Source organism: Crotalus tigris, unplaced genomic scaffold, assembly GCF_016545835.1.
Source record: "Crotalus tigris isolate CLP2741 ecotype Arizona unplaced genomic scaffold, ASM1654583v1 scf7180000021321.634910, whole genome shotgun sequence".
Classification (NCBI taxonomy): Eukaryota; Metazoa; Chordata; class Lepidosauria; order Squamata; family Viperidae; genus Crotalus; species Crotalus tigris.
The window spans coordinates 580,001-592,081 of record NW_024098453.1 but is presented as its reverse complement, the minus strand read 5'-3'; the positions used below and the strand labels follow the sequence as shown (position 1 = coordinate 592,081).

General features: G+C 46.2%; 1 protein-coding gene across 4 annotated transcripts in view; it reads right to left on the bottom strand.

Moving 5' to 3' along the window:
* The window catches only part of RUBCN (rubicon autophagy regulator), a 55,954-nt gene that overhangs the window by 16,332 nt on the left and 27,541 nt on the right, over window positions 1–12,081 (bottom strand). For all 4 annotated transcript variants that reach the window (XM_039369931.1, XM_039369932.1, XM_039369933.1 and 1 more), the window contains 5 exons: window positions 10,995–11,196; window positions 8,811–8,912; window positions 7,301–7,375; window positions 3,721–3,781; window positions 1,680–1,815 (listed from right to left, as the gene is read on the bottom strand). In XM_039369931.1, coding sequence (XP_039225865.1) covers window positions 1,680–1,815; window positions 3,721–3,781; window positions 7,301–7,375; window positions 8,811–8,912; window positions 10,995–11,196 — 576 coding nt within the window. The remainder of the gene's footprint in view (window positions 1–1,679; window positions 1,816–3,720; window positions 3,782–7,300; window positions 7,376–8,810; window positions 8,913–10,994; window positions 11,197–12,081) is intronic.

The following is a 12,081-nucleotide window of genomic DNA, read 5'->3' as shown; positions in this document are numbered from 1 at the left end:
AAGCAACGGATGGAAACTAATCAAGGAGAGAAGCAACCTGGAACTAAGGAGAAACTTCCTGACAGTGAGGACAATTAACCAGTGGAACAAAAGTTGCCTCCAGAAGTTGTGGGTGCTTCATCACTGGAGGTTTTTGAGAAGAGATTGGACAACCATTTGTCTGAAATCATATAGGGTCTACTGCTTGAGCAGGGGCTGGACTAGAAGACCTCCAAGGTCCCTTCTAACTCTATTCTGATTGATTGATTGAGTAACCCCGCAGTGAGATAGGTAGCAAATGAATTGAACAAACAAATAAATAAGCCTTGTAAAGCACAAAAAGCAAAGAGCTGTGGCCTAATTTCCGCATTAGAAAAAGGGGCCTGGGGGATTGCAAAGGTGATGGAGTTAGCGGAGTGGCAATATTTTGACTGTTTTAAGGAAAGAATTTATCCAGAAACGAAACGTTGGTTTTAGGTTTTGATGATTAGAGGATTTTGCAATGACAGCAACGGTTCGAAACATGGTGAAGTGTAAAGTCAAAGGTTTGATGTTGTGATCCTTTTTGTAATCTTTTTTGTAATGACTTCTATTTCTCTTTGTGCTTTCCTTATTCCTTTTCTTATTTTTCTAACTTTTGTTTTCCTCGGTGTTTTTATCCTACAGTGAAACTTCATTTAAACTTAAACTTAAGGAAGTCCGTGGGTTGCTACTGCTTCTTCGGCGGCTGCTCAAACTTACAACGGCTGGGATTTACGGCTGGTCCTTGGTGTTTTGGCTGTTACAGCAACCCGTGGACACACGATTGCGATTTCCGACATTCCCTGCTGGCTTTCCACAAGCAAGTCATTGGGGAAGCCAGCAGAAGCCGGAAGTCAAAAGTCGCAAATGTGCAAGGTCCTCGCTTGATGTCCCACGCAGTCCTTAGGTTATGATGACAACCAGGACTGCGAGAATTGTTGTCTGTAAGCAATGTGGTCAAATGACATCACATTTAACGACCATTAGTGATGGAAATTCCGGTCCCAATTGCCGTCATAACCCGAGGACAACGTATACAGCCTACAACAGTAAAGTAATATTCTGTACAATTCTGAGTGTGTAAACATTTTACTGGCTGGTGAAAATCCTAACATTAGAGCGGCAACAGCTAGTTTTTTTTTTTTTAACTTTGGCTATTTAAAAAAAAAGGCTTTTCCTAACAAATGAGTTAACGAATTGGGGTTGGGAGTCATTCTGAAATATTAAAACGCTTCTTAAAATGTTTCATCTAACGCTAAATTTTAGACTGTACTGGTCAACTGCTTTGGGGGTCTTAAACATGTCCATAAAATTGAATGAGAATTCCTCCTCGTGCTTTTTTTTTTTTAAATGCACCTTTTTTGGGATCTAGTTTTATTTCGTCTTTGTAAAAACGTTTTTGAAGCTTGCGCATTTGACCGTTTGAAGAAAATAATAATAAAAAATTAATGGAATTCTAATCTCATTCAAATTTAATGAAGAAGGAAAAGAAGAATTTTTTTTAAAAAAAAGTCCTACTTGCCCTGTCGTGTCTCAACTCGTTCCAATTTCCCAACTCGTTCAGGAGAGCTGCATTTTAAGATATCCAGTAGGAACCAGACGAGGATCAATGACATAGGAGGATGCTTAGCTCACCCTCTGCCCGGAGAACGAGAAACTCATGTTTGGTAAGAACTTACCTTCTGCGGGGCGTCGTGTTCGGGAACCAGCCACTCCAATTCAGAGGCTGCGGGCAGTTGCATTCCTTCAAACTGCTTCAGCAAGCCCATAGCTACGGCTTCTGCCGAGTTCGAATTGAGGATGGTGTGGTAGCTCCTGGAGGAAGCGGGAGAAATGACAACCACTGTAAAGCAACAGGATTAACGCGGGGGTCTTCCAACTCGGCCCTTCGATGACTTGTGGACTTCAACTCCCAGAATCCCTCAGCCAGCGTTGCACGCTGGCTGAGGGATTCTGGGAGTTGAAGCCCACAAGTCATCAAAGGGCCGAGTTGGAAGACCCCTGGGATACAAGATGCCCGGATCAGGGTCTTTCAATCGCGGCAACTTTTAAGGTGTATGGATTTCGGCTCCCAGAAATCCCCAAGTTATTACGGGCAGAGCTCAACCGAATTCCCCACCCAGTCGATCCTGACAACTTTTAAGATGGGTGGACTTCAACTCCCAGCGTTAAATTGGCGGAGGGATTCTAAGAGCTGAAATTGACACGCTTGGAAAGTTGTCGTAGTTGAAAAAGGTTGCCTTAGACTCCCCCCCTACTGGCAGGATTAGGAACTTTCTTTCCTGGAAGAAGCCATTGGGGGAGGGAACCGGACGTTTTCCTTGCTCATTCCCGTCTCCTTCCCACCTTCCTTCCTTCCCTCCCTCCTTCCTCTCATTTCTGTCTCTTCTCCTCTTCCCCTTTCTTCCTTTCTCCCTCTCTCATTCTTCCTCTCCCTCCCTCCTTCCTCATTTCTGCCTCCTCTCCCTCCCTCCCTGTCTCCTCCGCTCCCCTTCCTCCCTTCCTCTCATTTCTGTCTCCTCTCTTCCCTCCATCTCCCTCTTTTTTCTTTCTTCCTTTCTTTTTCTTTTCTTTTTTCTTTCTTTCTTCCTTTCCTTCCTTCCGGCCTTCCTTCCCTCCCTCTTTCCTTCCCCTCATTTCTGTATCTTCTCCTCTCCCCCTTTCTTCCTTTATCCCTCCTTCTTCCTCTCATTTTGGTCTCCTCTCCCCTTCTTACTCTCTCCTTCCTCATTTCTGCCTCCTCTCCCTCCCTCCATCTCCTCCGTTCCCCTCCCTCCCTTCCTCTCATTTCTGTCTCCTCTCTTCCCTCCTTCCATCTCCCTCTTTTTTCTTTTTTCTTTCTTTCCTTTTCTTCCTCCCTCCCTCCCTCCCATCCTTCCTTCCTATTTCTCTCTTCCCTCCTTCCATCTCCCTTTTTTCTTTTTTCTCTTTCCTTTTCTTCCTCCCTCCCTCCCTCCCATCCTTCCTTCCTATTTCTCTCTTCCCTCCTTCCATCTCCCTCCCTTTTTCTTTTTCTTTCTTTCTTTTTTTCTTCTTTCTTTTTCCTTCCTTCCTCCCTCCCTCCCATCCTCCCTTCCTATTTCTCTCTTCCCTTCTTGCATCTCCCTCTCCCTCCCTCCCTCCCTTTTCTTTCTTTCTTTCTTTCTTTCTTTCTTTCTTTCTTTCTTTCTTTCTTTCTTCCTTCCTTCCTTTCTTTTTCTTTCTTTTTCCTTCCTTCCTTCCTCCCTCCCTTTTATTTCTGTCTCCTCTCTTCCCTCCTTCTCCTCCTCCTTCCTGTCCAATTGACTGACAGCACATTTCCCACCATGTATCCCGTGCTAGAAGTGTCCTCCCTGCCCTAGCCACATGAAACACCCCCTCCTGTGTACTGGACTGGACTGACTCCCATTTGGTCTTAATTACTGCTGCTTCTCCTGCATGGTCCATGCTGGGCTGAATCCCTTCTGCACCCCCCATGGAGGATAGAAGCAAATGCTTTCCTCAACCCCGGGGCTTCTGGGTTACTTCCTGCTGAGGCCATCTTGCTGCAAGATGGATGAGCAACGGGAGGCTCTCCGGCAAGTCCTGCCTCATCGCTGTAAGTCGGTTTTTAATTGAGGCGTCCTGAAGATGACTTCCAGCATCTACCTCCAGCTGTACAGGTCTACCTGTAGCTGAACCCAGGTTGGGCCAGGCTGAGGGAGAGAGGGAGGATGAAGCATCAGCAGCAGGCATACGTACGTGGAACTAGAGGAAAGGAAGGACTTTTTGCTCGGAGGCCGGTTCCTCTTGATGTCCGCATCTAAGTGGCAACAGAACAGAGATGAGGAAGTACCAAATTTGAAATAAAAGAATAACAGAGCTGGAAGGGACCTTGAAGGTCTTCTAGTCCAACCCCCTGCACAAGCAGGAAACTCTATACCAGGGGGAGGCAACCTTGGCGCTTTTATGACTCGTGGACTTCAACTCCCAGAATTCCTGAGCTGGCCATGCTGAGGGGAAAGGGAGAGGTTTCCAAGCTGAGCCAGGTTGGCTGAGGAATTCTGGGAGTTGAAGTCCACGAGTCATGAAGGGGCCATAGTTTCCCCATGCTGGCTGAGGAATTCTGGGAGTTGAAGTCCAGAAGTCATGTGGCCATAGTTCCCCCATGCTGGCTCAGGAATTCTGGGAGTTGAAGTCCACGAGTCATAAAAGAGCCAAGATTGCCTACTCCTGCTCTAGGCCTAGGCCGCTTTATGATTGGTGGACTTCAACTTCCAGAATTTCTGAGCCAGCCACGGTGAAGGGAAAGGGAGAGGTTTCCAAGCTGAGCCATGCTGGCTCAGGAATTCTGGGAGTTGAAGTCCGCGAGTCATGAGGGGGCCATAGTTCCCCCATGCTGGCTTAGGAATTCTGGCAGTTGAAGTCCACGAGCCATAAAAGAGCCAAGGTTACCCAACCCTGCTCTAGGCCTAGGCCGCTTTATGACTGGTGGACTTCAACTCCCAGAATTTCTGAGCCAGCCACGGTGAAGGGAAAGGGAGAGGTTTCCAAGCTGAGCCATGCTGGCTCAGGAATTCTGGGAGTTGAAGTCCACGAGTCATAAAAGAGCCAAGGTTGCCTACCCTTGCTCTATACCATATTTGATCTGATGGATTTCTATTGATTTAAGCCCCTAAATGGGTCACTCACTGATTAAAGGTCTAATAACTCTTACTAGGGAAGTTCTCAGCTCTACAGAGATACTTCTGGATCTGGCAAGTCAAACCCTCATCCAAGCAGGTCTTTGCACAATGTTCATCGAAGACAATACCACCAACTTCCTCACACTCTCAGAACCATCTGCTCCTGTCTAGGAAAGGGTCATACCTGCCTACCAGAGTTTTTCAACCATGACAACTTGAAGATATATGGACTTCAACTCCCAGAATTCCCCAGCCAGCCGTGCCTGGAGTTTTTTTTTTCCCTCTTACTCCCTAAAGCGGAGAGAGTGCAGAGGGAGGGATTACAAGAGAGTATAAGTTATGCTGGCTGGGAAATTCTGGGAGTTGACGTCCACCCATCTTCATGTGGCCAAGATTGAGAAACACCGGCTTAGACTTTATCTAGTTCTAGACCAGGAATTCTGCCTACATATTTCCAGAGGCAACAGAGCAGATGAATCCTGGATTCAGAAGGGCCTTAACATGGGCAAACCAGGAAGGCAAATTGGTTATCCACACCTGAAAAATGTAAAAATGTTTTAAGGAGACTGTGGGCACTGGGCAATGCAAACCTTGATCCTAACCTACATTTGTCAAAGCAACAGCAGCGATAGAGAAGAAGACATACTGAGCTGGTGGGTTGGTCTCTGAACGTTTCGTGACCAGGCTAGGTAACATCTTCAGCGGCGTTTAGGGAAGACATACTCTTTGCCCAGAACTGGGCAACTACAGGCCGACAGAAGTCTTCAAATGAACCTTGTATTAACCTTGTGAAGTCTAAAGCTTCCGCCTTCCGTTATGTATTCAAGATGGACAGTGATTAATATTTATATGTTACTTATACGGAAGGGTGCAGGCCGATACGTATGTTGAATATGGTATGTTTTTAAATGTGTGTTATGTATGTGTACACTTTGAGAGGAGGCAACTAAAGATCATTTTTAATGTGTGCCGTTGTGCCCACAGTAAAAAATGGCAACAAAGGTTATCTATCTATCTATCTATCTATCTATCTATCTATCTATCTATCTATCTATCTGCCTGTCTATCATCCATTACCTAACATCCATTATCCATCCATCATCCACCCACCCATCTACCTATCTACCTATCTATCTACCTACTTACCTACCTATCTACCATCTATCATATATGTCTATCTACCTACCTACCTATCATCCATTACCTATCTAACATCTATTATCCACCCACCCACCCACCTACCTACCTATCATTCTTTACCTATCTAATATCTATTATCCATCCATCCATCCATCCATCCATCCACCCACCCACTCATCCACCCACCTATCTATCTATCTATCTATCTATCTATCTATCTATCTATCTATCTATCTATCTATCTATTATCTATCTATCTATCTATCTATCTATCTATCTATCTATCTATCTATCTATCAATCATCTATCTATCGTCACGGGGACATAGTTCAGCTTGCCTTAATATCATCCTGATTCCATGCAACTGGTTGGAAACAGTGACTTGGGATTCAACTCCTGAGATTAAATCAGGTCAGCCAGATGTTCAGCCTTAAGACATCTGGAAGGCGTCAGGTGGGACAGGTAATCTCCTGACCCATCCAAAAAGTGACTGCAGTCATTGATCTGAGCTTTGCATCCAGCTAGCTGCCAGTCTGCCATGAAATATGGGGGGGGGGAGCCGATTGGGAAGGGGGTAGGCTAACTATTCAGCGTACCTCCCGGAGGGGACATACCATCTCATTGTCAAAGTGCTGGGAATGGAATGTAACCCCTCACCAACCAGCCCGCCCCTTGAAGAGACAGGTCCCAAAACAATTTACTCAAATAGAATTGAACAATAAGAGCCCAGCAAGGAGGAAGAACTGGACAGGAAATTTAACCGGGAAAGTTTGGCGCGGGAACTTAAGTTCTGGCTTTGCTATATGGTAAACCACTTGGCTTTTAGTAAAGTATACCTTTTGCTACAAAGGGGGTCTTTCATACTTAAAGACCAAGTCGGGGCAGGCCTGACATCTAACCTAAACATCGAAAGTGGTATTAATACCACTTTACAAGGCCTTGGTAAGGCCACACTTGAAATACGGCGTCCAGTTTTGGTCACCACGATGTAAAAAAGATGTTGAGACTCTAGAAAGAGTACAGAGAAGAGCAACAAAGATGATTAGGGGACTGGAGGCTAAAGCATATAAGAAAAGGCTGCTGGAATTGGGTATGTCTAGTTTAACGAAGAGAAGGACGAGGGGGGACATGATAGCAGGGTTCCAGTATCTCAGGAGCTGCCCCAAAGAAGAGGGAGTCAAGCTATTCTCCAAAGTGCCTGAAGGCAGGACAAGAAGCAACGGATGGAAACTAATCAAGGAGAGAAGCAACCCAGAACTAAGGAGAAAGTTCCTGAAAGTGAGAACAATTAACCAGTGGAATCACCTGCCTCCAGAAGCTGTGAATGCACCAACACTGGAAGTTTTTAAGAAGAGACTGGACAGCCCTTTGTCTGGAATGGTATAGGGTTTCCTGCCTGAGCAGGGGGTTGGACTAGATGACCTCCAAGGTCCCTTCCTATTATTATTATTATTATTAATCTATTTTGCCAAATCTGATACGGACTTACCAAGGGTTCAGGAGGGGAAAGTCATTACCTGAAAACAACGAGGCCATTGAGACGGACAGTTCACTGTTGAACATGTGAATCAGGTTGGATCCTTCGTTTCCATCTGCAGGACATGGGGATGACAGAAGAACATGCCTCAACCGATGGAATTGCTTTGTGCTTCGTGCGGGACCGTCAGATTCCGCCTGACTTTACTACATCCAGTTTCTCTCTGTCATGGTTCCGACAGATGAAGTTCTTCAAGGAACTTCGAGGCATTGTTTACCTTAAAGAATCTTTGAGTAGCATAGCTTCGGCACGTACATGGGCCAAGCCAAAATCTGAATTCCCCTCCCCTGAGCACATAGCATCAAAGCATAATTCCCTCCTCCAATTAACAGTCATAAATCACATTCTCCAATTAGCTTGAAATGCAGGCCTTCCCTCCAGTTCTCCCATCTGCCATTCCTTGTCATCTCTTATTTAAAAAAACCTTGGTTCTCACACTGGTTACAGTATTGTTATGTCTAGCTAAACTCTCATGCACGTTCCTCCTCCTCCCCTCCTCAGTATCATCTAATTCTAACTCTAATTCTAAGAGTAAAACATAAGAAGGAAAAAGGTTGCATTTCCATATGTTGTCAAAGCAAGAACATCTGATATTAGCAGCGCTGGCACTCTCAGTAAAAATTCTTTCGATTCAACTCAGAGGATTCAGGAGTCTTACTTTCCTAGAGGGCTGACTGAGGCAGGTCTAACAGTTGTGTGAATTTTGAGCAGGCCACCACAGGATGCTGCGACAATCGTTAAGTGTGGAAAACGGTCCTAAGCCACTTTTTTTCCAGTGCCGTTGTAACTTCTGTGGGAGATGAAAATATAGCCCCTTCCTCATATAACAAGATGAGGCTGGAGCAAAACCTGAGGTAGGCCCCACGGTAGTGATTTAAAACAGAGCTTTAACTCGAACGCTATATTGTTTCACAATACGGACGTATTATTTGTAATCTGCTGAGCTCTGTGCCATATGAAATTGCAAAGTAGGTAGCTCTGTGTATATTTGGAACGTGAATATTGTAACCGTGGGAAAAGGGGAACTGAAAGTAGCTGATGGATGCGGGTTCCAATGTACACGGGTATATTTGGAAAGTTATGTTCAGCAGAAGGTCCGTAGGAAGTCAGTAGAAAGTCAGCAAAAGTCAGCGGACCATCTGACTACAGTCTTAGAACGGGAAAGGGTATAACGAGTTGGGACTGGACCTGATTGATTTGCCATTGGCCTATAGCTGTCCTTTTGGAATGTGCTATGCCACGTGGTCCTCATTGCAACGGGTTATTAATGTAAGTGAAGTTGTGTTATTACGCTTGCTATGTTCCGAATCGTTAGCAAAATAAACCTCTGAATCTTAAAGTAAGAGTTATTGTTTTGTGCTGCTGCCTCTTGTCTTTTTCATTGGGTTTTTCCTCCACACTTCGAACGGTCGCTAAATGAATGGTTGTAAGTCAAGGACTACCTATAAAGGAAGGGTAGCTGGGGGCTCATTCTACACATGTCATCCTACCTCGGATCTCATACTCATCCACCTCTTCCGCAGATCCCGAGTCGGAGGGACAGGTTGAGTCTTGGGAGCTGAAGTACGATCCACTGTCTGTCGCTTTCAGACCTGCAAGAGCGAGAAAGATTGAACGAAGATGCTTCACCATTATCAATAGGACAGAGTACAGGAAACAGACGAGTTACAACCATAATTGGGCCTGCAATTTTACAGTCGTCTGTTGTAACAGTTGTAAAGCGAGACACACCATGTGACCAGACCTGATTTTACGACCTTTTTCGTAGTGGTCATTAAATCCAAATGAGCTGCACAGTGGCTCAGCGGTTAAAGATGCTGGGCTTGCTAGCTGGAAAGCTGGCGGTGAAGGTTTGAGTCCTGAGCGCCGTGTGATGGAGTGAGCTCCCGTCCATAACTCAGCTCCTGCCAACTTAACAGTTTGCAAGCATGCAAATGTGAGTAGGTAAATAGGGACCACTTCATGGGAAGATAACAACGCTGCGTGACGTCATGCTGGCAACATGACCACAGCAATGTCTTCGGACAGCGCTGGCTCAATGGCCTTGAAACGGAGATGAGCATCGCCCCCTGGATTCAGCAACGACTAGCGCAGTGATGGCGAATCTTTTAGAGACCGAGTGCCCAAACCGCAACCCAAAACCCACTTATTTATCACATCAGTATTATTGTGCCCTCAGGGAAGGCATGGGGGCATGGCCCACTGGGTGGGCATGGCTGGGGTGGGTATGGTCACCTCAATGTTGCTCATGGGGGAGACACCTGTGGGAGCCAGGCAGGGTTGGGGGAGATCCAGGGGGTCTCTGGCGGGTGGGGTGGTGGGCAGGAGGCCCAGCATAGATGGGGGGGAGGCACACAATCCTAGCTGGGACTGGGGGGGGCCATGGTGCCGATGGGGATCCGGCTTTCCCTGCTCGGGGTGGCCTTTGGCTTGCTGGGTGTGGGCGTGCTCTACCACCTCTACTCGAGCTTGCTAGCTGGCCACTTCGCCTCCTTTGTGCTGGGTGGGGCTGCCGCTCTGGGCAGTGGCCTAATAGATCTGCGCAAGCTGCTGGCAGCGGTGGTATGCGTGCCCTCAGAGCCGTCTCTGAGTGCCACATTTGGCATGCATGCCATAGGTTCGCCACCACTGGACTAGTGGAATAAAATACGTGGGGACTTCTTTACCTTTTATTCCCTACACTAAGTCAGCGCCATGAAGTTCAAAGGTCTTAAAGATGGCTAAGGTTGAGAAAAGACGGACTAGATCAGACACGTCAAACTCGCGACGTGACGTGACTTTTTCCCCCATTGCCGGCAATGGGCTGGGCGTGGTTTCGGCGGTGACACATCCAGCCCGTGGGCCGGCACTTTGACACGCCTGGACTAGATACTTCAGAATTCAGTCCCAAATCCAGTTTCAGAGACAGCCTGAGGTCTGTCTGATGGATTCAGCTTCAAGGAAGCCTTTGGGATTTCAACTTTGCAACCTTCCAAAGGGTAGGAAGCTTTTTGGATTATGATTTGGTGGAACATTCAAAGTATTTTTTAAAGGAAGATAAAGTTTACTCCTCAACTATTTTTATTAGGGGTTTTTGAGGATTTTGACGTTAAAGAAACTATTTTAATGTTGAATTTAATTACAGCAGCAAGGTTATTGATAGGTCAATATTGGAAGAAAGATTCATTGCCTACATTAGAAGAATGGACATTTAAGATTTCCAATCTGGCAGAAATGGCTAAAATTTCTGCTTAGTTAAAGGATCATACACAAGAAAGATATATTATGGTATGGAGAAGATGGATAGATTATATTCAGACTAAATATGGAACTGAAAAGTTCCATTTATTTTGTGATTTAAAAAAAGTATTATTAATAATATTTTATAATTTTTCTTTATTATATAATAATTGCTTATAAACTGATTGTTTATAACATATTATAAACAATCAGTTTATAAGCAATTATTATAAATTATTATTATAAGTATGATTTTAATTCTTGTATAAATTATTAAACTTGTTTAGCTTATGATTAATATACTTGTTAACTTAATTAGATTATGTTTAATATGTTTGAAATACACTGTATTTGGCTCCGGGAAGTGGGGGGGGATGGGGGGGTGAGGGGGAGGGTTATTGGGCTTATTTTGTAACTGTTAATAAAACTTTTTAAATAAAAAAGGAAGCACTCACTGTCAGAGCCCACGTCCTGGCACGCCGGGTGGAGGTAGCGGGTACGAATCTGTTGCCGGCGGATGCGGATCTTCTGCTTGAGGTCTTGTATCACCTTGTCACTTTCTTCCTCCTCCTCTTCTATCTGACGATTCATCATGTTGCACTTCATCAGCTCGATCGCCGCAATCAGCGACTCGGAGATGCTGAAGTGAGCGTTTTCCTGGAACGAAGGGAGAGAAGAAGAATTCAGAGAAGAGCAACTAAGGTGATCCAAGGCCTGGAGACCAAAACGTACAAAGAACGGCTGCAGGACTCGGGTTTGGCTAGTCTAAAGAAAAGAAGAAATAGGGGAGACAGGATAGCAGCGTTCCAGTATGTGAGGGGCTGCCACAAGGAAGAGGGGGTCAGGTTGTTCACCAGAGCACCAGAGGGAAGGACGAGAAACAATGGTTGGAAACTGATCAAAGAGAGAAGCAAGCTGGAATTAAGGAGAAACTTCCTGACAGGGAGGACAATTAACCAGTGGAACAGCCTGCCACCAGAAATCGTGGGCGCTCCATCACTGGAGATTTTTAAGAAGAGACTGGACCTTTTAGAGACCGAGTGCCCAAAAACCGCCCCCCACCCTGTCCCTGCTCCGCCCTGCCCGCTGGGCCACCCACCACTTCCACAGCCCGCTACAGATCACCCAGGCAGCCCAGCAGCACCATGGTGGCCACGCCCTCCGCCCGTGCCCCACAGCATCATTTGCATGCGATGGGGCGCAAGGGCGGAGTCTTGTCCCCGCTGCCTGGCTACCATGTCCTTGGCTGTGCTGCTTTGCATGGGCCGTGCCCGGGGCGACTCTCCTCTGGGGGGTCTGCTGGTGAGGAGGGGGCCATGGGAGGAGGCAGGGCTGGGACGACGGTGCATGTGCCCACAGAGAGGGCACCTCTTGCCACCTCTTGCCACTGGACTAGACAATCACCTGTCTGAGATGGTGTAGGTTCTCCTGCTTGAGCAGGGGGCTGGACTAGAAGACCTCCAAGGTCCCTTCCAGCTCTATTCTATTCTGAAGCTGTCAAACTGTTCGCAAAGTAGAGAATTAAACGTTTGACTAAAGGAG